Here is a 26,369-nt window from a genome sequence, read left to right as displayed (position 1 = left end):
TATATTATCGAGAAATGAGCTAAAATGCCATAAGGAAATAATTAGTTTCTATGTATAATTTTCAACAACGTTAAACATAATTCCTTACTAACATACCAACTAGCAACTGTTTACTTTTAACGAGTTATTTCTTGATAAAATCTAACGTGAGCTCAATGAAATATTTAATGTTTTCCAGTACCACAATACAAAAATTTACTCGGAACATATTTATTTTACTATTTTATTAATATAACCCTCTGTTTCAACTTAAAAAAAAAAAATCTCAAAATATTTAAAATACTTCAAGTAACGTTTATATAATATAACACTAAAATTAACAGTATCGCCTAATTGTTTTAAAAAAAAAATCAATTACTATTTTTTTTTAAACAATCGACATAATGTGATTAAAAAACTACCTAAAACCTAATATTTTATGAAAGGATAAAATGAAAATAATACAATATTTTAATATTGATGTATAAATAAGTATTTTCATACAATATTCCATATCAAGTTGCGCTATTTATAAATTATAAGACTGTTATGTTTCTTTGGTATCTAATACGTAAATTAATAAATCACAAATGTAAAAGGTATAATTCTGTATAATATTATATGATTAAGTAATTTATTATTATTATTATTATTATTATTATTATTATTATTACCAACAATATGTTGAACAACGTACTTAAAATTATCCGGATCATCAAAGTCTGCAGAAACTGTTCTTGATTCCGTTCCGATGAAGAATATAAGGACTAATGCTGTTAAAACCACCACCTATTTTTCGGAAACAAAAACAAATAGTTATTTTTTAGAACTAATGAATCAATAATATACGACATACCGAGAATGTTTTCATTTTGAATCTTGTTAGTGTGGCAGATGAAAAATGATGTTTTGTCGGCTGTCCAAAGAATTGACAATAATAGTTATTGATGATAGAACACAAGCAATGGTTACAAATCAACGACTAACGAATAAAGTATTCACTGTTTGGCATTTATTTTAGTAAAATAATTAATTAATTACTATAATAACTATGTTATTAAATATAATATCTAATCTGCATAGAACCGTAACAAATAGAAACGTCGTTAGGTCAACTGAAATATTTTCAAAGTAGTGCGTCATCTATACGTGGCACAATTATTAATACTTAAAAATTTGTACTAGATTTATCTTTAATAATATGCTAAATTTAAACTTAAATTCAGAACAATTTTACAAAAGGAGAAGGGAAGACTTAATTGAAATTTATAAATATTTTTAATAATTTTTAACACTAGTTATAGATACTAAAATATTTATCCCTGAATTTTTAATAAGACTGTTAACTTGTTATAACAACTGTTTTATGTATATTCTTTATTTCAAAGTAATTATGAAAAATGTGAAATACTTTTAAAAATATAACGATTTACTGGTATAATGATTATAATAATTTTAACTTTATTAGTGAATTCGGATAATGTGTACAACTATAAATTTGTAAATATTATTATAAGTATTTATATTAAATAAATAGATAAATATTAATTTAATTAAGGCAATAGTTGATATTCCAAATGTATAAGTGGTTTTTTATTAGTACTGCACTACTGCCTAAATGTCTTATAAATTTATAAATTTATATAAGAGAATCAATAATGCTTTTTTTTCCTAAAGAACCAAATAATAAAATTCACTACACAGTGGCATAGCGTGAAACTCGGTTGTTAAATAAATGCAAAAATTGAATTATTAAATAGTGATACTAAAAATGTTGATACTAGAACTTATTAATTTATCAAAGAAATAACATTGTATTCTATAAACTTAAGTTTCTAAGCCAATGTTTAATTAAAATACATATTTTCTTAATGGTTTTTTCTTTTTTTAAGTCATGATAAAAGTTCTACAACCCTCCAACTTGGATATATCTTGAAAGAGTAAGGCCAGGACCCCGATTTAATACGCTTTGTAGGCTATATACACAAAATTTTATACTGAAAAATCAATTTTTATCTACTATGTAAAAACTATATGGTTCACATTGCTCCACTGTATATTTTTGTAATGACACGTCTGTGTGAAACAGGTCTAACAATAAATAATTCCAGATAAGTATTTTTATAAAAAAAAAAACAATGACAATCAAATATATAAAAAAAAAAAAAAAAAACGATTGTTATTCGAGCAAAAACGGGTGATTTGACTTTAAGGATTATAAGTACGAGTTAAACTTAACCAGTTGTTCAATCGACAAGTTATGTTGTATACAAATTGAACCAATTCAAAAGAAAATATTTAAAAAATTCAATATTGAAAAATAAAAGCCACTTTAATATACTCGTTTATATACTTTTTTAACAACTCTTCAAATTTCGTTTCTCCCCTCTCCCTTACTCTGTAATCTACAAATATACTCCTTGTAATTTACTCAATTCGTTTTAAAAATTTAAACTAACTATAATCTTGAATAGGTATCGTATTACTTTATTTCTACAGTAGTTTGTAAAACGTTAATAAATTGTTGTGGAATTTGTATTTTTTATTATTTTCTATGATAACACAATTAAATTATTATTTAAAATTATTTTAAATTGATCAATTACACATTAAATTAATCGACTAAATGAAATTTAATTAACAAAGAATGTGGTATGGTTTTATAATTATTCATAAAATAAAATGCTACAATAAAAATAAATATTTATCTTCGTCTCCATAAACAAATACACAGTTTATAAATCACAGTGGTCAAATAATATTTAAAAGTAATGTAGTCCCACGTGGTACAGGCGTATAGTAAATACAGAGTGGATTAAATTTATTTAGGTATTATCGTCCTACCCGTCTTGGATAAAATCAGTTACGATTTTTTTTTTTTTTGAATGTGGATGTCCACGGCATCTAACCAAATTGATCTCATTTAAACTTTAAATCGTATATAGTTTAATCAATTCGTTTGTTTTATTATTGTACAATGTACAGCAATCTAGAATTTGGATCAACGATAAAACGATTTTTTTTCTCAGGAAAATTGCAAATTATAAAAATTATATTATTTAATATAATTCTACAACCAAATAATTATAAAATAAAAATACTTATTCAGAAATTAATGACACCAATAATAATTATACCGTAAATTATGAATGCAACAGTATGGTATCAATAAAAATGCGATAAAATAAGTGTATTGGCATTTGTAACTATTATTAATGTTCATCATAGATGAATATTAAACTAAAAAATATAGACTATAATGTAGCTTTGATTTTAAAAATTGACTAAGTGGTTACATTTTTTAATACAATCAACGCCATTTTTTTCCGTTTCTTTACTTACCACAAACATTTAAAGTTCAATATATAACTAATTAAAATTATTGGATAATAATAATTATTTTTTAATAAATTCAATTTTTGTTCATTGAAACTAATAATTTTTAAATCTATTTTTTGTGCCTATCTGATTGGTTTGTTTTAATGATAAGTGGATTTTGATGTATCTTTAAACCTTTATTATTCTCAAAAATACACCCAATAACCTGATCTATTTAAGTCAATGAAAGTTATACACATACGTGTTAACTCTTAGATATTTAATTTATTCTTCATACCTAACTTTAAAATCTGAAATTCACACAACACAAACTAAGGTACCTATAAAAATGTAAAAACATAAAATAAATTATACAAGGCTGGGCGTTAACTAGTTAGAAATTTAAAGTTAAGTAACTTTTTACTAAGTTATATAACAAGTAATTTTTGTTTTAAAGGAACTTATAACTTAAATTATTTAAATTATTTCCATGGTTTGTTGTCAGTAATCAGTTAATTAATTGTATATCTAATCATGTTAAACTTGTTTTGTATTCTTATTTTAACCTCGTCGGTTTAAAATATATTTTTTCTGTATAAATTATTGTTTTTATAGAATATAATAAAAATAAAAATCAGATATATATATTATCCTAAATATTGGGTGTAGATTGTAAATACTAAACTATAATCTATAGACCGTCAGCGTGTTGCTGTGCACTATTTCTGAATTTCAATAAGGATCAAAATAACTTTTACAAATAAAATTATATATAGATACGTTTCCACAGATAATTACAATCTCTCCAAAACATATTAATTTGAAATATCTGAACAATAACATTACCATATTATAGGGGGCGTATGTAATTTGCGCCAAAAACAACCCAAAAAAAAAAAAATATATGTAATTTGCGCCACATCTAAAATTGTATTTTGGTAATTTGCGCCACTTTTTTAGTTTGTAATTTGCGCCAAATAAAACTAAGTAAAAAGGCAATATGTAATCTGCGCCATCGTTTACCTACAAAAATTGTAATTTGCGCCACAGTTCACAAAATTCACAAAACGAACTCCATGTATATTAAATAAGTAAATTTTCGTTTAGTAATAAAACATATAAAAATCTGATATATAAAAAATGATAATATGCTGAAACATTTTAATTTTAATAAATAAAAAAAAAAAAATAATTGTAAATAAATGAATAAATATAAAGTTTCGTTTAGTATGTAAAATTTTCGTTTAGTAATAAAACTTATAAAAATCTGATAGGTATATAAAAAATGATAATATGCTGAAACATTTTAATTTTAATAAATAAAAAAAAAAAATAATTGTAAATAAATGTATAAATTTAAAGTTTCTTAAGTATGTACAATTTTCGTAGTATAACATATAATTTTTGAAATAAAATACCTAGCTACTTATAATACTTAGCTTACTCACGTTTTTTTTTATATTTATAGCTTAATGACGAAACTAAGCCTTTTCTGTCAATTTTATTTTGTCTGTAGTCTTCATATATTTGTTGAAAAGTTTCCAAACGAATTTTATTTTTAGTAGAATTTCGTTTTTTAAGATGTATACTTTTAATTTTAATCAATGTTTCGGTTTGAAATCCTTTCAGTACATCCAAAAAGTGGTAAATAGTAGGATGTGGGTGATAGAACTCGGAATTGAAACGTGAATGATATGATTCGCAAGCATTAGTAGTGAGAGATAGTGACGCGATATTCGCAGCCCAAATTATTGGTGGAAATTTAGCCTCTTCACAGATATATGTGTCAACTAAATAATCGGCATATTTTTGAAATCTTATGTCATTAGGAATCGATGACATAAAATCTTCAATAAAACAGTTACTGACTTCATTTGGAGAAATAAATGGCAACCCAAATGTATGGTTTAGCCACTTGCTTTCTTCTGTTTTATTGTTTTGATATACGTTGGATAATCCTAATTCCTGAATTTTTCTATACCACGACTGAGTTAGGTGAAATCTACAACCAAATATTTTAGTGTCATCCCAGACTTGTCTCAATGCTACATGAATTGCTTCTTCAAAATCAGATATAAATAAATTTGGTTTTAGAGAAAGTTCACGTGCATTACACAAATGTATGATATTTTTAAATAAATTTACGTAAGTTGAAGTTTTTTTGTCTGGAAGTAATGCAAATAATAGTGGTATATAATGATCATTGCATAAACCATGCAAAGAAAACAATTGCGTAAATAACTTGGGACAATATTCAAAAGTTCCATCCATATATATAATCTCAGATTCGCATAGAACTTTTAAATTTGTGTCACATGAAAATATTATTATATGACAGTTCGGATCATTTATTAATAAAAATTGCTCATTGAGGTCCGTTTTCAAATTTAAATTGCTTATACTATTTTGCAATTCTTCCATTGTTTTAGGTAATGGTGGCACCATTTTTCTACGGGCGTTATAAATATTACGTCGAACTAGTGATATATCATCAGTAGTGATAGTTTGTAAATTAGATATATTTTCAGAAATTTCAGTTCGTAATATCTTACTTGGTTTAGTATACAGATTTTCCACAGCTTTTCTCTTACATCCGTTTGAAAACATTTTTCTGTCTATACTTGGTTGATCATGCCCGTTATGTTCATTTACAATTTCAACTATTTCTACAATATTTTCTATAGAAGTATACACTTTTGCAGTGCAAGTTCTGACAGTACAACGCCATCGTACTGAAGCATTTTTCGATTCATGCACTTTGCGATACGTAAAATTTGAAAATAATAATAAATCTTTACCTCTGGTGCTTTTAATAATTTCACCAATATTTGTACTATTTTCCATTACTTATATTTTTATAAAATTTTAAAATAAAATAAATAACATGAACGCACACGCGATTTATATCGGACTAATTGTAAATATCACGATTCGCGACATTGCTGTTCAATATTAACAATATGTAACAATAGATTGAAAATTTTCGTTAGATTAGACGTAATCTAATAGAGATGATATGTCTATTATCAGTAGAACACAACAATATTATATTGGATACACGTCGATACGTATTATTGACTATTGTATATCCTATGTGATTATTTCAGTAAATTTATCTGGTAAATTCCAGCAATACTGAAGTTAAAAGTGTGGCGCAAATTACATATTCCTTTTCGTTTTCTGTCGTGGCGCAAATTACCAAAATTAATTTGTATATGTGGCGCAAAATACATGTTATGTTTTTATATTTTGGCGCAAATTACATACGTCCTTAAATGTACCTTTTGATGGCGCAAATTACAGGTAATTAAAATGGCGCAAAATACCATCTCCCATTATAGGTACTCAGTTTAAAATACCCCAATGCCGTGAATTCATGATAATATTTTAAACAATTAACTAACAGAAAATCAACCTAAATATTACACTCGTATATCTCCAATGAATAAGGTTCATCATTAAATAGTTTTCCTTTTCATTTTTTTTTTCTTTGTCAATTATTCTTACATATATATTAATTTTACTATGTATATATTATATATTTCTCAAATTTTCTTATTTTATTTTATGTAAATATTTGGTTTGAAAAAAATTTGATTAATTTTTAGCCAAGTTAAATTAACTTTTTTCTATTTAACTTGTAAGTTACAAAAAATTTAAATTACGTGTTAACTCATTTCAACGTAGATTGTACGTTTTATTTAACTTAGTCCAGTGAAAAGATTTAAATTTCTGTAGTTTAATATACTAATATTGCCTATACATTACGCCCTACCACTCATCATGTAAAAAATTAACTAGACCATGAAAAAGATCAATTTTACATAAAATTTAAACCTATCCTTTCTTTTCTTCACATTTATAATTAAAATTAACTTTTCTTATTTCACTCTACAAACGTAAGTTTGTACATTGAAAAAATTAATAACATTAACAAATATTATAGACATTATTTAATAATAATCTAGATTGATACATTTAAACATAATTAACGATTATTATTAAATTTTACCATAAACCATAAAACTTTCTACAACACAATTAATGTTTATTTTATGGCAATAATGCATTATGTATACTAATAGCTTCTATCAGTATGAAACTAGTCTCCATATTTAGGTAAAATGCATAAATACTTGGTGGGATACAGAAGAATTTTATGAACATATATGCAATTCACAAAAATAAACCCACCTTTACGAATATACGAATATAAAAAATATGCTTGCTATGTAAATAAAATAGAAGAAATTAATATTTGGTAGTCTACCAATACTACTCACTAATTATTGTTCATTTTACTTAACTATTATTGTAGTAATAATTTAATATTAGTATAATAAAGCATTTAAACGTTTATGAATACTTAGGGATAAATAATCCAAATTAAAAAAAATTTTCAAATCCAAATTTTCAAATGAGTTTAATGAATACATTTAGTTGAAATGAAAACTGTATATTAATGCTAATTGGATATAATTATATATTGAAGTATACATTGGAGTTTTATCTATCATTCGGTTTTATATAAGTTATGATATTATTAAACGCAGTATAAATTTATGGTACACTATTTATTTTATTTAAATTCTATTTCTTTTGATAAAAAAAAAAAAAAAAAAAAACTATTTGAATATAGACAACAAATTATTATAGGTATAAATATTAATAATACATTATTTTTTTTCAATTTTATTATTTATATATTTATAAGTAACTAGTAAACTTGTTAAAACAAATTTGATAAAATTACAATTGGACAATATTTATAGACCGGTGTTTTGTAAATACTAATGAAAAAACTATTAATTAGATAAGGCTTGTTTTTCATTCTGCTCTTGGTACTTCTTCATTCTATATTCAAGTTCAGGTCTAAAATGTCTGATCAGCCCTTGTACAGGCCACGCGGCACCATCTCCAAGAGCACAAATTGTATGCCCTTCAATTTGCTTACTAATCTCCCATAACATGTCAATTTCTGAAGACTGAGCTTGCCCGTCAACAAACCTATACATAATTTTGTTCATCCAATTGATGCCCTCACGACAAGGTGTACATTGTCCACATGATTCATGTTTATAGAACATAATCAAACGCGCAATAGCTTTTACAATATCAGTTTGCTTGTTCATTACAATCACAGCTGCTGTTCCTAAACTAGTTTGAGCTGCTACCAACCCATCAAAGTCCATAATTGCAGTTTCACAAACATTTTTTGGTATAAGTGGTGTTGATGAACCACCAGGAATTACAGCCAACAAATTATCCCAACCACCAATTATACCACCAGCGTGTCGTTCAATCAATTCTTTTAAAGGAATTGACATTTCTTCTTCAACAGTACATGGGTTGTTTACATGACCAGATATATTGAAGAGCTTAGTTCCAGAATTTCTAGGTCTTCCAAGACCCAAAAACCATGCACCACCACGGCGGCAAATGGTAGGTGCAACAGCTACTGTTTCAACATTAGATACTGTAGTGGGACAACCAAAAACTCCGACATCAGCTGGGAAAGGAGGCTTCAATCTTGGTTTACCTTGTTTGCCTTCAAGTGACTCAATAAGTGCTGTTTCTTCTCCACAAATATAAGCACCAGCTCCTCTGTGCACAAATACATCAAAGTCATAGCCAGAGTTGCACGCATTTTTTCCTATAAGACCAGCTTGATATGCTTCACAAATAGCTTGTTGCAAATTCGAAGCTTCATTGTAAAACTCTCCACGGATGTAAATATAAGCAGCACAAGCTCCCATTGCTCTGCCAGCAACCAAACATCCTTCAATCAATTTATGTGGATCGTGCCTCATAATTTCACGATCTTTGCAAGTGCCAGGTTCTCCTTCATCAGCATTAACAACCAAATACTTTGGGCGGCCATCAGAAGGTTTATTCATAAAACTCCATTTCATACCAGTTGGGAAACCGGCACCACCACGTCCCCTCAAACCGGAAGTCTTAACTTCATTAATAATGTAATCTGTACCTTTTATCAAAATTTCTTTCGTCTTGTACCAATCACCGCGTTTTAACGCACCCTTCAATTGCCAATCATGGCGTCCATATAGATTCGTGAAAATCCTGTCGGAATCTGAAAGATTACCATATGACGCCTTTAATTCTGGTGGAGGAGTTGCTGCAGTAGTGTTGCGACGTGTCTGCAACGCATTTTTAAACGCCAAACTCTGTAGCCCTATAGCTCCGCCATGACCTTTAGCCACCAGATTTGACCTCACCAAAACTGAGCCGTTCATTTCTATCGATAACTACAAAATGAAAACAATAAAGAAAATAAAACAATTATAGACAAGTCAAACAAAGTAGATTAAATTAAAACGTACGTACCTTACGAGCTGGTAAGAAACTCGTCGTTTGTCGTAAGTATGTAGTAAATTATTTTTGCTATTCAATTGCTCCTTGTTGTGAAACAGTGATACGACGATAGTGTTATCACTTTCGACGTTCCGGTTTAATAAACTGGACCGTGGTTACCACATAATAAACGTTATCACTTATCACTCAACAAAATGTTTTCTCATCGCTTATAATTTTTTATCTTAAAAATACAAAATGTGAATTCATATTTTGTATTTTCAATTTTGTATTTTACAACGTAAACAAATAACAATCCTATTAAAAATAAATTGACGTATCACGGGCGTTGGTACTATGTACCTACATAATATCAATAACATATTAACATTATTAAGGGATAAATGTTGACCAATTAAAATACAAATTGAACACAAACTACTTGTGAAACTGTTATGCAATCGAATTGTGGGCGACTATGGAGGGAGCCGCTGCGCTTCCATCATTTTCCGTTCAGTGATCATATTAAATTAATATACTATTGTAGAACAAGGTGTTAGTTCGCATTACCAATTTATGATGTAAATCCGATAAGACGGCAGAGATTTGATACCGTTAAAATGGGTACTGTATGATTGTGACTTACATAATAACTACTAAATAATTATAATACCATTACGTACGAGTATAGGGTATAGTGTCATTTGATTTTTTTTATCTTTCTTAGTTTTTTGAATAGGAACTCATCATTTCAATTTACTGTTTAATGCACTTTCACAAACTTTTGTACAGGATGCTTGACTACAACAATGATTGAAATGGGTTGTTCATAACAAATTTAAGCTTTTTATCACAGTAAGCATTAAAAGTTTAGATATTTGAACAATTTGATGATATTAAATATTATTTTGTACATTATACATTTCAGGATGTTGAAAACAAATAAACATCAAGAATATACCTTTGAATTGACCTTAGTGAAATATTTTTTATGTAAGTAGTTACACACTTTAAAAACTAAAAGTACATAAAATAATACATTGTTATTTATTGACAAGAGTTTTAAAATTTTAATAAATCTCCGACTTTTTTTAATTTTCTAAAATTGTTTTTAAAATGACCTTTTAAGATGCTAGTAGGCATAATTAATGCAAATTGCTTTTATCAGTTTAATACTCATTTTTAAGGCAAAACATTCACATAATTATATCTTTGTATTATATGCCTGATTATTAATCATTGTGAAAAATATACTTACAAAGCTGCAACCACAAAGTTAAAAGTTTTGCATAATTTAATATTAAAAAAGAAAAAATTATTTATTTGTTAATATAGCTATGTTCAATGTATTAGTACTAAATATATAAAATTATATACTTTTGATTATGAATCATAATTTTTATTTATTTTTTTAGGAATTACATTTTCCAGCCATGTTCAAATATTCATACATCTATGCTATTGTATTCTTGGACTTAATCAGCATTAGTCTCATCATTCCAGTATGGGGCACTCACTTACGATCTTTGGGCGCTAGTCATTTTCATATAGCCTTATTAGGTTCTACATATTCATTTCTACAATTCCTATCTGGTACTCCAATTGGTGCACTCAGTGATCATTATGGTCGAAAGATTGTACTTATTGTTACAATATGTATTTGTGCTGTAGCTTATTTCTTACTAGGCTGTGTGAAGTCATTGATATTAATAGTATTAATTCGTGTTCTTCAAGGATGTTTAAAACACTCACAACTTTTGTGCAAGACACTAGTTAATGACCAAGTACCGGCTGACCAACAGACTACAGTTTATGGGCGAATGAATGGATTTTCTTCTCTCTCATTTGTTATTGGACCAATTATTGGTGGTCATCTAATGGAAAAAAGTGAAGGATTTTATAGCCTGGCATGTTCTACTTCAATAATATTTCTAATCAACGCTTTAGTTGTCTATTTTACGGTTCCCAACACAACTGTACCAAAAAAAGAAAGAAAAAGCGCATCACCATTAAGTGATTTGATGGAAGTAAATTGGAAGGAATGTTGGCCTGCTTTTTCACTGAAAATGTTAGGCGCTGCAGCATTATTTGCATATTTTAGTTCAGTTGGTCTCGCTATGAATGAAAAGTTTAATTTATCCCCATCAGAAGCTGGATATACTGGTGCTTTACAAGGACTTACAGGTGGTATAACTGGGTTTGCTGCAGGAAAAATAGAAAACATAATATTTCCATCTAAAAATCCATTTACCAAATGCTTTTATTCCTTCACAATGTTGGGTATAGGATTTGTTAGTTTAGCCTTAGCACCAAATTTAATTATATTTATGGCAGCTATGATTCCAATTAGTGCCTCAAGTACACTCATAAGAGGATTTAACAATGAAATAATGTATGAACAGTCTTCATCTGATCACAAAGGACTAGTTGCTGGTGCAGGAGCTAGTGCCGCAGCAATATCAAGATTCCTAGCACCAATTATATGTGGATTTACAATGGATATGTTTGGAAATAACTCTGGATTTTTGTTATCTGCATTGTTTTCATTCACAGGAGCAGTGTTATCAGCATGTCTAACTAAGAAATCAAAAGCTCATGTTGAATAAACTATAAAGTATGTGGAATACAAATACTTTTTAACTATGCAAACATAAACACTTGGTTTGCAGTTAAAAAACATTAATAAAACAAAGTACTGGTTTTCAAATTAAAAGATGCTATTAGTCTTAGTTATTATTAATTATGTGTGTATATTATAATATTATTGTTATCTATGTTAATAATTATTGAAAACAAGTTAACTATAATATGTAATGCTATTTTTCTATTGTTTTGATTATGTGGGTTCTAAAATGAAAATGTCTATTTGTTCAGTTCAAAAATTAAATTATATGTATTATATGGTTTCATTTTTACTTCAATTTATGCAAATTATTTCAAATGAGGATAATTATTTTATTCTTGATATTTTTTTAAACTATCTGTAATTATATAACAACTAAGAATGTTTACATGGGTTATTTAAAATTGTAAATGACATCGTCAATAATTATAAGATTTATTTAAGTATATATTATATACGCCTAAAGACTAAAATATATTTTAATACTTAGCTTTAAGAGGGCACTATGCCTACATGTATTGTTTTTGTATTATAAATGCACAACATGCAAATTTAAATTGAGTAGGACCAATCAAATGTTGTTTACTTTAATATTAGAGTAAATTGACTTAACCTATTATCAAAATTAAAAGTAAGATTATTATCTATACTTAAGTGTTGACTATTTTTGATATTTCAATTTTTAAACTAGATATAAATATTTTTTACTTGTGATATTTAAAATTTACACATCTTGCTTAAAAATTAAAATATCAAAAAATCCAGAGCTCCAGAAAAATCATTTTTTTTTTTTTTTACTTTTACTTTGATAATAAATCAAGTCAAAGCAATTGGTCTTATTAAACACAAATTTACTATATTGTATGTTTGTTAAACAAAGTCAACGCAGCAGGTGTAGTGTTGTCTAAAGTTCACAAACAATGTATATAAATACTTATAATTTATGATTTTTTGTGATATGTTATAAGTGACTGATACAAAGTTTGCTGTTTAGGTATCATTAATCCACTTGTAAAATATTTTATAAGTTGTTTGCGCATCACATGTTTTAAAAATAAAACTGTAGTGAATATTAGTTTTAGTGGATGGATAATACAAGCATAATCTCAAAATAAAAAAAAATTGTTATAATAATTATATATATATATTTGTATGAATCTAGTCAAATTTTAGATAATAACATTTTATTTTAATTTATTTTTATAACAATAATGATGCGCAAACATCTTAGTGACCTACTCTTTATGTAGATTATATTATTTTCTGTTTCATTAAAATAAGTATATTGTAAAACAATAATTGTATTTATAATATTTATTTTTTGAATATACCTTATAAATCATATTCTAACAAAAAAATTGTATTACCTACCTCTTAATATAAAACATTTACCTTGAGAATCAAAACTGTTCAATTAAAATTACTTAGGTACTATCTTGCTATACTGCCAACTAAATACGTATAAGTATAAACAACAACTTTTATTTGGTAAATTTAAAATTAAAAACAATTTTTGTTTATTTTTTATTTTGATAATGTATAGTGCATGGTTTTCTGTCAATAAAAATTACTGATTATAAAAATAAAAAGTGGTAAAAAATAATTAATTTTTAAAAACTTAGGTAAATGTTTTTTGTAAATTAAGAGTATTTAGTTTATTACGTTAAATGGAACATTCCATATATCCTACTTTTCCATTTCTGTTTCAGTATACAAAAGGTCTTAAGTAATAGTTGAAAAAAAATGCAAGTAATTAAATTGTTATTTTTGTCAAGTAATAGATAAGTGGGTTGGGTTAGATTAGGTACCTATTAGAAACAAATGTAACTAAGCGTCTAAGCATCATTTTAGATATTAGAAAATAACAATAAATCACCTGAGCCTTTTCTTATATCTACTAAAAAAAAATAAAAATGACGACTATTGATAAATTATTTGATACTATACAGAGTGACGCATATTAGACATATAAGTATACCGCATTTTACTCGACGTGGCCACTTAGGAACAATTTAAAAAAATATAAAGTAGCACATTAAATTTAAAAAGGTACATTTGCTATTGGTAGATTTTATGTTCTAAGCAGAACAATTTTATTAATTTATTGATTTTATAAAGATGTGTAGTTTTTGTGTGTGTAGGTATCTGTGTGAGTACGCAATTAGTATAGTCAATAAAATAGGTACTTCGATCTTCAACTACCTATATAAAAGTTTATAAAATCTTCAATTTGTATAGTTAAAATTTGTAAATTAAATACAATATTCCTTAAAGATAGTTCATACTAAAACTGGAATTAGAAAATCTAAAAATGTACAATTACGATTACTTTTTATAAACATTTGAAATTCAAATTTTGTCAAAATTACATATTTAATGATGGGTAACGAAGTTAATTATTTAGTAGTAATTTAAAAACATAATAGGCAATATTAGTGGGGATTCAAATTTGCACGTAAATATTAAATTATGAATTTGACTAAACACATTGACATTTTCAAAATAGGTTCATAGTTTAATTTTAAGATATAATCTATTTATACTATGAACCTAGGTATTCACTGTTTACAAGGTGGTATTAACTTTAAAAACTAATAATAATATTATAATATAATATATTGATATAAATATAATAATTAAATATGAATAATATAATAAATAAAATGTTTTCGGCAAAAATTATCAACTTACGATAACACTTATAGTAAAATGAATTATTTTAATAGAGTTAACAAAAAACATCATGAAGTAAATTTAATACCGTAATTTAGACCGACATACCGTCACCATTTAAAATTGTTTTTCTAATACGATTATGATTTATCACTAAATTAAAATTTAACACATCCATCACAGTAGTTCACTCGACACCAACGTCACCAACCATACAGCAGTCTAGCAGATTAATAAGATTAGATCCATCTTTTTTTTTAAAAAAATACAAATTAATAAATCAAATCTTAAGTTTTTAGATTTTTTAATCCTTAAATTTTTCCATATTTATTTAATTAATATTTTATTTTGGATTATATAAAATAAAATAGAACTATCTGTTAGGTATTTATTTGGTAGAGACCTATTTAACGACTAAAATAAAGCCCATTTAAATCATCTGCTTTTATATTTTACTAAAATTATTCTTAACATTTAATATTTCTTGTTTTTAGATTATTTCTACATTATAATTTTTGAATGGACAAATTAAAATAGATGAATATACCAGTTAATTGTATAATTATTTCAAGAAACAGGTTCTGAAAATTTTGAAATTTAAGGAAACTCACATGATAATTATATATACAGGATCACATATATATAACAATATGCATTTATCATCGCAATATTAAAATTTAAATTAAATCCAGTGGCGGATCCAAGGGGATAAAAGGGTAAATACCCCCTCCTTAAGCTTAGGTTAGGTCATCGAGTATTACTCTATGGGTTAGGTTACCCACTACCCAAAAGAATTACCTACGATAAACCAATGATACATTTCTGGATCCGCCACTGATTAAATTAAAGACCCATGTACAGTGTATACGTTAATACTTTTACATAATAGTACACAATAGACATCGCTTATTATACTCACTTTGACTAAAAAAATTGAGTCGATTAACCGAATGAGTCAATAAGACGAAAGATCCAAGAATAAAAGATATGTTGTTAATAGATGATATACATTAAAATTAAAATATAATTTGGCTAGGTGTTTATAAATATTTATCATGATATAGGTATTTATTTTAAATTTTATACATGAATAAGTATGTTTTGTAATTCATAAAAGTGAAAAATCATAATAATTGATAACGATAAAAAATAATAAAAAACATTTAGCAGTACCTATATGACTACGTAATAAAGGTACGTGTTTGGCACACTGTTAAAAATAATAAACAAAATTATAATAGTGATGATTACAATTTTGTTTTGGTCACTTATATGCTCGCATATTTTACTATGATTATAACACAGGAATAAAATAAATTATGATTGTATCGATCGTAAGAATAATAATATATCCTGTAGGTATACGGAGTTTACCACACCAATAACACATAAGTACTTTTAATACCTATCTACAACATCCATTTCCCACATGAGTGATGTTTTATTATTTAATTTGTACTTGTAACAGTTGTAACCTATAAAAAGAAAATATTACCACAAAATAATATATTGCATTATTTGCATTATACAATCGCATATGTTCAAATTAACATATCATTATAATCGCAAAAAAAACATTTATCTAAATTAATAAAATACATTTTTCATAATTTATTTTTTATAAAATGATGACTGCGTGATGGGTCAATACCTGCAACATTGCAAATTAAGTTAATTATTATCGATTTTGTGTCACGAACGTATTTTATTAAATATTGTCTAGTGATTGAAGTATAATTAATGCAACAAAATAGATCACTACCTATATTAAATTAGATCAAAGCACATTTTAACTTTTATATACTATACTATACTATGTTATATTAATATATCATAGTCCATAGTACATTAATACTTATCTAATCGATAATTATATATATATATATTATTAATTAGTAAACCATATCATGTATTTATACAGTACCTACTATTTATGTTTGTAGTTATCGCATAAACTTATAAAAATATTAATCTCAATAATAATATTACTTTATAATAATGTCTTGTAAATTTAAATACACAGTAAGTCCATATAGGTCATAGAAATTTCTATCAAATATTATTCGAGAATCATGTACAAACGTTATATTACGTGTGCAACAACTCTATAAAAAAAAAATAAGAAAATATTCTTGATTTCTTATCGATGTGTAATAGGCAATAGCGCAATCGATTATACCCGGGGTATAAATATTTTAAATTATCATAAAAAATATAATCCAAGTAATAATAATAGGTACGCCTAAGTCAAACAATACATTTATATAATTTTAATTATTGAAGGCTTTAAAAAAATCTTATAAATTATCATAATTTTATCAATTAAATTTTAATGGTTAACTAAACTAAATACCACAATTAGTATTTAATAACTAAAAGCTGAATTTCACCAATAATATTATTTTTCCATGTTTTTAACAAATATGTATCATGACGGCTGTGATGCAATTTATTTTTCCATTAACGACGACTATCGTTGTATATTATTATTATTATGTATATATTTTGTATAGCTTTCACGATTATCTATGAATTGCACAGAACTATTTCATATAACATAGGTTTCTATATTGCATAAACGTTAAAATCATTAGCTATTAAACTTTTTTTGGAGAAAACGTCCTTAGATAAAAATGGGAACCGTATACTTTTTTTCTTTTAGGTGGAAAATTGCTGTCGATATTATATTTTAGTGGAAGTTTAATAATGACCTATGAAATTCGATGTCAGCATTAATAAAAAAGTAATTTTATTGGATTTTTATTATAATACACCATGAATAATATTTAATCCAAAATAATATTTAATTATTTTAGACATATTAGGCGCTGTCTCACGCGGTAAAGTAGGTCCGAAAATACATCTAGGTACCTCTAAATTCAAAAACGTCTAAAACCGTAGATATACGTACAATTGCCTATCTAACATAACGTCATTACTCATTACAATATAAGAAAGTTATAATTTGCATTAAAATTGTAATTGTAAATTTCCTTTTATCACCAATATTTGTTTCTATCTAATGAGATATTAACTACGTTTCCTTTAAAACAATTAATTAAAAAGTACTATAAAATTATGAAAAACACTTATTAATAATATATGTTAATAAAATAATTTTTATGGAATTTTAAAATATAATTATAAATACAATATACATAATATTACATTTTAATGTATATTACTTATTTAACTTTATTTTTGATTTATTAAGAGAATTTAACAACGTTGCATAAAATGTTATGTTATATTAGTGTTTTGTATTGAAGAAACTTTTTATTTGATTTTTCAAAATACTGTATTTTCTACAATACTATAACTCACAACTTTTTCTTATCATCATTAACTTTATTGCTTAATTATTCTTAACATATAATTTTATAAAAACTAATTTATAAACAGTTGTAATATTATATTATTTTTCAATTAAACAAAGTATTTTAAATAAGCTTACTGCAGCGATTCTCAACATTTTAACTTCCGAGTACCGCCTACACATTTAGAAAATATTCACGTACCATTTAATTTAGAAAACTCTATTTTTTTCATTTTGCTTAAAAAAATTTATAGATTATTAAAATTTATTAAACAAAAGTAAAATTAAGCATGTATAATTTGTTAAAACATAAATCGACCAAGCATTACAACATTATAGAGATTATCGTTTATCTAAATTTCTATCTTTAACGTGAGTAAAACCGACCATTTTGTTTAGTAATCAAATAAACGAAATAATATTTTATGTATATAATAATATTTTATTTTATGATAAATATTTATTTTTCATTCAAGTACCACCTTTGAGCTTTCTGCGTACCACTAGTGGTACGCGTACCATAGGTTGAGAAACCCTGACTTACTGTATTACATCTTAAAGTGGTATCGAAATGGTTTTGATGGAAACATGTTACGTGATCAATGGTATCTCATTTAGTGTAAACCATAAAGTAGGTATATTGGTGGATAAGGAAAAGGTACACTTTTGATGTTAACTTATGCCCATATAAGGCTATTAAGTAGTATGAAAAAGGTACAATACCGAACACTAACACGACAGTACAATATTAGGTACTTGACGGGCGGCGGCGTAGGTATCTCGAAACACAATATATACACAAATAAAAATGAGATTAGAATCATATGACAAAAAATGAGTGATATTTTACTGCTATCGGATCGACTGCGTGATCTGCACAATGTCATAACCATATCACTAATTTATCACGACACGCGCATCTTCTGTAAATACGAAATTCGATAGTGCGCAAAACGGTATGTCAATTATATGGTTTATATTTACGTGCGGTGCCAAGTATCGTAGGTATATAAAACCGAGAACGCGCCCAAATATAAACTTACACCGCCAAATATACTCGTCCTAGTTGCATCGCAAGAAAAAAATGTATATCGAAAGGATTTCAGTCGTTTTGATAGTGACAATAACTGTTTTGAATACGGTACGTTTGATTTTCACGATATAACACGATTTTTTGTTCACGTTGGTGTTAAGTGGGTAACGTATATATATATATATTATATAATATTGTTATTTTTCATCATAACATTTTATGTGTTACTGTGTGATCGTCGAACAAAAACGACGAGTGATCGAAATTATTGAGATATCGCATAAGCCAATAAAACTTACTTTTTTACAGGTTCACTGTACGCCCACATGGAACACTGTTACGATTGCGCCTAGACCCAAGTCGTCGATTTCGACTTTGCCCGCCTCGAGTGAACACGTGGCGCTGAGTGAAGAATTGTTGGACGTCCTAAAAAAATACCATCCATCGTTACCGGGCACGGGTTCGCAAACACCGGTAACAGGGACCACATCGATGTCGCCACCTTTGGTTTCAGATCGGATTTCGATTATGCATTTTCCAGCGGTGCCCGGTTCAATCAACGCAGATCAATCGTCTCAATTGTCGTCCAATCCTGTCGCCACTCCAAATCCAATAGTCCCGGATCTGCTACACCAGCGACCTACAGACCTACAGATGTCCGAACGTGGTTACAACCAAATGGTCGAACCTCCGTTATCGCACGCGCTTCTGCAATCGAAAGGACCCGCCGGAAACCCGCTTCCGGTTTCCATATTACCGACGATCTCAGATTCACAATCATCACCCACCCTTGTGCCACCAGCATCGTCTCATTCTCCTGACCCAGCCCTGCTGAAAGAACCCATCAGTGTCAGTTTGCCATCCAAGTTTAATCAAGAGCTGACAAACCTATTGACCGATTTACGGATGACCCCCGTTACACTTCAAGAACCGGGTAAAAATCAAATCCTTGCACCCGGTCAGACTACTCATTCTACGGAAACTCTTCAACTCCTCTCTTCCGGATCATCTACCTCGTTGCAGCCCTCTAAAATCCCGCGACCTATTCTCGGGCTGAATCAAACACCGTTAGACTATTTATTAAGTTCGTCATCCCCGATGCAACAATTCAATTATACAAATCGTCAACCGTCACCAACCGTTAAACCACGTCCAAACTTAGAGTTTGTAAAATATTTGCTGACTCTACCTCGATATCAACAAGCTTTAAACGAATTAATTGCAGCTCAATCTTCAATTCAAACGTAAAATAAACGAATGTGTTAAACATAAATAATTATTATGTACAATAATTATAATATTATTTAATCATTGTAAATTATCTTATTTATTTATTTAATAGTTAATAGTCCAACTCTATGCAGGCTATCTTTGAACCTACGTATTTTTTTTCTATATTTAGCTACTTTATAATATGCTATATATCGCATAGCTTATTATATCATCAAATGATGTAAATTTTACTTTATATTACGTTTGGTGTAAAATATGTGAGATGTAATACGATAAATATAATGATAGATAATAATACGACCTAGTTTTTTTATACACAAATGTTATTTACTGGAATAGTGAACCAGTGAAATACAACCTGGGTACAATTTGTACCTACATCTATAAACGGTAAATTGAAAATAACAAATAAATACCTAATTGAAAACGCACGTCCATACAATGAGCAGCATTAGAAAAAATATTTTTAAAAACAACTTACCCGAGAATATTATTTATCTTCATTAAGGTAAATAAATATTAAACAATATTCAAAATTATATATAAACAGCATATTATATATTTTATAACATACCACATTAAATTTAATTTTATAAATTAAACAAAAATTGCAGAAAATAAGAACTTTTTTTATTATTACAACATCAATTATTTAAATTTATGTTGAGTTTTTATAATTAATGTTATTTATTTGATAATCCTAAAGTAAATATTATTATTATTATTATTTTTTTTTGTTTTGTCGTTGAAATCAGAAAAAACAAAATAAATATTGTGAATTAAACAAATGATAAAAAATCTGTATATATTAAATATTTCAATATTTACAGTATATATATTATAATATACACAAAATATAAAACTTAATAACTCTACAACTATAAATAATATGATTATATCAAAAACATTGCCAAAAAATTAGGTCTCGACAATGATTTATTAATTATCTATCCAAAACACTGTATTATCCGTTGTATTAGATATATTATCATGAGCATTTTTAGATATTACATTATTGCGTTAATAAAAAAAAAATAATTGTGATATTATAATACGCCGGAAAATCTTTACCTAGCGGTGCAAACGATGAGGGGATAGGGGAAACGAAGTACCTTTATATATCATAATAAATAATCGATAAACCTTGTACGCTTATTTCGTTTTAGTTAATTAAATCAATAATCGTTATCGGTAATATTGATAAAATACATTTTATAAGTATCGTTATCCTTTGGTTATATGCAAATGCCGTACTTACTTTTTAAATTAATATTGGTTTTATAATAGTTGGACAAAATATACAAAAATAAAGAACAGCCTACCAGGCTGATCATAAATAAAAAAAATACATTAGCTATACTTTTCTTTCACAGCTAATGGGAACTATAGGTAATTATTTATATTTATATGGATAATTTATTATCAATATTTATAAATGTTCATTGGTACGACGTACCCAGAAGAAGAAAAGTATTTGGAATTATATACATTTCCATTGTAATTTTTTTTTTTGTTTAGGTGACCTAACACTCAATACAAAATCAAAATTTTACGGATTGGCAACAACACTACGTAATTCCAGTTTCAAACCTATTCAGTAAAAGTTAAGATTTTTTTGTTTTACGGAATAAAAGCATAAACATTCAAAATTAGTTATGAATTTGGCACGAAGTTTCTTCCCTCGATAAATTAAAATGAACGTCGATCATATATTTCCAGCTCTGACCTAAAAATAATTAATGCTTTCAAAATTTTTGCAAAAATGCTATTAATATATTCATATAATTTTAATCTTTAGCACTTTGTGCTGCAGGTACTCAGATCCCTTTTTTGTGCAGGAATATGATGCGAGGAAAAAAAATTTGCGTCCTCGTCCACTCTAAAGAAAATTTTTACAGCGCAATGTTGATAATATAAAGTCATAATGCATAACCTACTGTTGTTTAAGTATCAAATAAAACTTACAATTTGTTAAAAATTAATGATTTTTTTTATACAATTAAAAATGTCTTATTGACCGAATTTCAAATCGACGTTCTACGACCTGCAGCACTGGGCTTTTGAACCAGGTAACGGCGCGTGTACAATTTTATTATTATACCTAATTTCTTCAACACATGATAGGTATCTATTTTCATTTTTCAAGACCATTTTTATTCAAAACGAAATTTCAAACACACCAACTGGCGTTTACAATTTAATTGTTCGCGGAAAAAACGAATTCTCCGGAGTCAAACTTCCCGCGTGACGTCTGCGATGGCTCCTGCGCCTGCTACAGGCTGATCAAGCGAAGCGGCCATACGGTTCCGCGTATCCGCGTCGTAGACGCTGTCCACGGTCAGCGTATAAGTCGGCGATCCTAACCGCGTCTGTCCGACCACCGTGGCGTCGGTGTTCAGCGGCAGCGGATCGTTGACGTAACCGTGTCCGATGCCGTCCACGCAGAACACCGGAAACGGCACGGTCGCCGCGAACCGCCGGAACACCAATGCGATCAGGCGTTCGTCCGACGTGTCGCTGAACGAACCGAACACGACGGCCACGGCACCTCGGAACACGCCGGCGAGCTTCATGTGGTCGAGGCTTCGTTCCAACGAGTACGGTTGGACGTGAACGTCCTCCAAAAACACGATCTTGCCGTCGCCCCGGAAGTCGAACGCCGTGCCCAGCGTGTTCTCGACCAGCGTCATGTTGCCGCCCGCCACCCTGCCCCGAAGCGACAGCTCGTCCGGCCGCCGGTCGACGGCCACCACCGGCCGCAGCTCGTATCGGACGCCGTCCGATCGGCCGGTCACCAAGGCCACCAGCGCGTCCACCGACTGTTGAGCCACCACGCGGTCGGCGATCATCTCCAACATGGTACCGTGCACCGTCCGCCACCCGTACACCCTCTGCAGGTACACGTGCAGCGCGGTCGCGTCGCTGTAGCCGACCAGCGTTTTCCGGGCGTCCCGGATCTTCTGCTTCCGGTCCGCCGGCAACGCCTCCAAGTACGGTATCAGCCGGGACGCGCCCTCGCCGCCGCGCGCGCACCACACCACCGTGCTCACGTCGTCCGTCAGCGCGTCCACCAGGTCGTCCGCGCGGTGTTGGTCGGTGTTCGCGTAGAACGGGTCGGCGCCGGGCCGGTACATCGAGTGGTCGACGTGCGCCGACATGCCCGCGTCCCACAAGAATCTGCTGAACGCCTCCAGGTTCGACGGTTTGCCCATGGACGACGGCGCGATCACGCGCACCCGCACGGCTGTCGTCCCGCGGCCGTCCCCGCCGACATCGACTGCTGCAATGCTCATATTCCACGTTATTACACTTAATAATATCGTCTGCAGCACCGGTGAAATAATACGATTTAGGGTCGATTTCACCAACACTGTTAATCAGAGTTTTCGGATTTCACCAAACACGGTTAAACGTAACCGCTGCGTAGTCACGAATAACAACTAACCGACCAATTTTGGCCGATTAGCGTTATTAATCACGGTTAGAAGTTAGAAGTTATCAGTTGTTTGTTATTATTTTGTTTTTTTTTTCTAATGTTTTTGATAAGCACAAAAAAATCGTTTTATTTTTTTAATTGAAATAAAACTCGGAGATCGAAATAATCAGATGTGTTGTAGTGCCTGCAGTTATAATTTCATATTCAATGCATCGTGTCAGGCAGCGAATTATGAATATTATTGCTTTTGAAGATGACGATGACGAAAGTGACGAAAACGAGTTCGTCTAACGATATTCTTCGCAATCCGTCGTTCTAGATGGATTCGAGAGAGGGACGAAATTGAAAAATAATGTCACTGTTATTACATTATCGTAGGTCACAACTATTTGACTCCTCTAATCACGGTTAGTAGGATTATTCACAGTTACCATAATACGCATATTGCGCCGCCGGCAAGGCAGAACTGTGGCGGCACGCCCGAGACGAGCACGGCGCCCATCCAGACCTGTCGTGCCACGTGCCTGGCTGCGGGAGGCGTTTCTTCGCGGCGGCCATGAGCGCCGACCACCGAGCCCACCACGGGACGCGGCCGATCGACGTCCCGCGGACCAGGGTGGCAGCCGCCGTTGACGTGCGAACTGTGCGGCCGACTGTAGTCAGCCCGTCCACCTATGACAAGCACGTGAACGCGGCGCACCCCGCCCGGGCCGCCACTTGCGGCGTGTGTCACTCGTACAAGGGCGACGTGCGGTCGCTCGTCGACCACGTGCGGCGCTGGCACGCCTCCGAGATCGCGACTACTGCTGCAGCCGGGTCGGCGACCCGCAGATACGACCGAAGCGAGACGGCAGGAGTATACGGTGCACCGTGTGCGGCAAGCGATACGGCAACAACCGCAACATGCGCGCTCACAGTTGGTGCACGGCCTCGTCGACGACTTTGTCCCGGCGCAACCACCGCTGCGTGCAGTGACATCCGGTGCGCCCGCGGGCGCGCGCTGTGCATCACGGCCGCAGCATTCGTCGTTCGTCGCCGCATCCAGTGACACCCGGTGCGCCGCGCCGCGCTGTGCATCACTTCGGCCGCAGCATTCGTCGTTCGTCGCCGCATCCAGTGACACCCGGTGCGCCCGCTGTGCATCATTTCGGTCGCAGCATTCGTCGTTCGTCGCCGTATGCAGTGACACCCGGTGCGCCCGCGGCCGCGCGCGCTGTGCATCACTTCGGCCGCAGCATTCGTCATTCGCCGCCGCATCCAGAGACACCCGGTGCGCCCGCGGCGCGCGCTGCGTCACTTCGCCGCAGCATTCGTCGTTCGCCTCCGCAGAAGGTGCACTGCCCGGTCGACGCATAACGTTATAATAATAATATTATGTTACTTCGGATGTTCCATGCATAAATCACCAATTTCAGCCCTTATAACGTACAGTACGTCAGTACCGTCTACGCGCCCGTTGCCGTACCGTAATTTTTCTGTACGTCTGTATGTTTCTGGGTTTACAATGTTTATATTATAATATACTTTATATTTTGTCTATGCGTGTGTATACTTTTATTATAAGTCCATATTGCATGACACTCGTTGTTTGATTACGTTTTGCGCAAGCGTTGTTATACTTGTACATGTAGATATATATCGTTTTGGACTAATTAAGTAGTGCGTGTATTACACATACGTCATGTAGTTACGATTGCATCGATCCTATGACAGACACGGATTCACAATTATTTTCGTCTCTTGCGACGAGATGTAATAATAGAAGAATGATCGCATACAGAATTTATAGAATTAGTTTAGACGAGAGGCATGACTGACTAAACGCTTCTCTGTTCATTTATCCTGTTAAAATCGTAACATTATATATGCATTATTCTACTTAAATGTTTATTAAGTTTTGTTGATAAGTCGATTAATTGTAAACATAAATTGTTTTTATTTTAGGTTGTTTGACCTCGCATTGTGATAACAGTAATAATGTACCTATCTTAAACAATGCGCACTATTATTACATCACTAGGTATATAGTACTGAACAGTAGTAGTTCTTAGGGTATAATAGTATTAGTACAACTGACTAAAACTTATACATGTGTTTGACCCGCCGTCGATAAGCGATTGTCAACAAAATCTTTTACAAAAGCGGTTTCCTATGGGCTATGATAATGGTTCATCTGTAATCTGTATGACTGTATGAGTATATTGTGTTGTATAGTGTATACTCGTACATATATTTTCACTATATATATATATATATATATATATAGTTTTGACACATCGAAAATGATAGCTAAACGTTGAATAATACGATTCGGTTGCAATGTATAAATATGAACAGTCGGGCTTTTCTCATGTTAATTTACATAATACCTATCATTATATTATGATCCATCGTATTTTTTTTTCTGAATATATAAACTCGTGAATTATTTTCTACGTAATAGCGA

General features: G+C 30.4%; 5 protein-coding genes across 7 annotated transcripts; 2 read left to right on the top strand and 3 right to left on the bottom strand.

Moving 5' to 3' along the window:
• Window positions 1-3,981: 3,981 nt before the first annotated feature.
• On the bottom strand, window positions 3,982-5,904 carry LOC112604298. The gene is made up of 2 exons (XM_025353264.1): window positions 4,887-5,904; window positions 3,982-4,022 (listed from the first exon to the last, which is right to left on the bottom strand). Exons 1-2 carry the CDS (start codon window positions 5,902-5,904, stop codon window positions 3,982-3,984), a joined length of 1,059 nt encoding a protein of 352 aa, XP_025209049.1.
• Window positions 5,905-8,035: 2,131 nt separating this feature from the next.
• Window positions 8,036-9,749, bottom strand: LOC112604173 (NADH dehydrogenase [ubiquinone] flavoprotein 1, mitochondrial-like). Its single transcript, XM_025353079.1, has 2 exons — window positions 9,643-9,749; window positions 8,036-9,563 (listed from the first exon to the last, which is right to left on the bottom strand). The coding sequence occupies exon 2, from the start codon at window positions 9,549-9,551 to the stop codon at window positions 8,103-8,105; it is 1,449 nt and encodes a 482-aa protein (XP_025208864.1). The 5' UTR covers window positions 9,552-9,563; window positions 9,643-9,749; the 3' UTR covers window positions 8,036-8,102.
• Window positions 9,750-9,966: 217 nt separating this feature from the next.
• Window positions 9,967-12,353, top strand: LOC112604180 (major facilitator superfamily domain-containing protein 9-like). Of its 3 annotated transcripts, none has more exons than XM_025353092.1 (4): window positions 9,967-10,233; window positions 10,402-10,464; window positions 10,538-10,602; window positions 11,025-12,353. In XM_025353092.1, the coding sequence occupies exon 4, from the start codon at window positions 11,043-11,045 to the stop codon at window positions 12,213-12,215; it is 1,173 nt and encodes a 390-aa protein (XP_025208877.1). In that variant the 5' UTR covers window positions 9,967-10,233; window positions 10,402-10,464; window positions 10,538-10,602; window positions 11,025-11,042; the 3' UTR covers window positions 12,216-12,353. The 3 variants fall into 3 exon arrangements, with proteins under 3 accessions (XP_025208877.1, XP_025208879.1, XP_025208878.1); XM_025353094.1 differs by having other exon boundaries at window positions 10,337-10,464; XM_025353093.1 differs by having other exon boundaries at window positions 9,967-10,464.
• A 6,900-nt stretch (window positions 12,354-19,253) lies between these two features.
• Window positions 19,254-20,647, top strand: LOC112604328. The gene is made up of 2 exons (XM_025353304.1): window positions 19,254-19,362; window positions 19,564-20,647. Exons 1-2 carry the CDS (start codon window positions 19,306-19,308, stop codon window positions 20,500-20,502), a joined length of 996 nt encoding a protein of 331 aa, XP_025209089.1. The 5' UTR covers window positions 19,254-19,305; the 3' UTR covers window positions 20,503-20,647.
• Window positions 20,648-21,369: 722 nt separating this feature from the next.
• LOC112604167 (putative carboxypeptidase RC0549) lies at window positions 21,370-24,192 on the bottom strand. The gene has a single exon (XM_025353071.1). It carries the CDS (start codon window positions 23,778-23,780, stop codon window positions 22,719-22,721), a length of 1,062 nt encoding a protein of 353 aa, XP_025208856.1. The 5' UTR covers window positions 23,781-24,192; the 3' UTR covers window positions 21,370-22,718.
• Window positions 24,193-26,369: the final 2,177 nt, after the last annotated feature.

The sequence above is a fragment of the Melanaphis sacchari genome, unplaced genomic scaffold, assembly GCF_002803265.2.
Source record: "Melanaphis sacchari strain LSU unplaced genomic scaffold, SCAv2.0 Contig11_pilon_pilon, whole genome shotgun sequence".
Classification (NCBI taxonomy): Eukaryota; Metazoa; Arthropoda; class Insecta; order Hemiptera; family Aphididae; genus Melanaphis; species Melanaphis sacchari.
The sequence above is the reverse complement of the archived record's forward strand: the minus strand, read 5'-3'. Positions and strand labels throughout refer to the sequence as shown.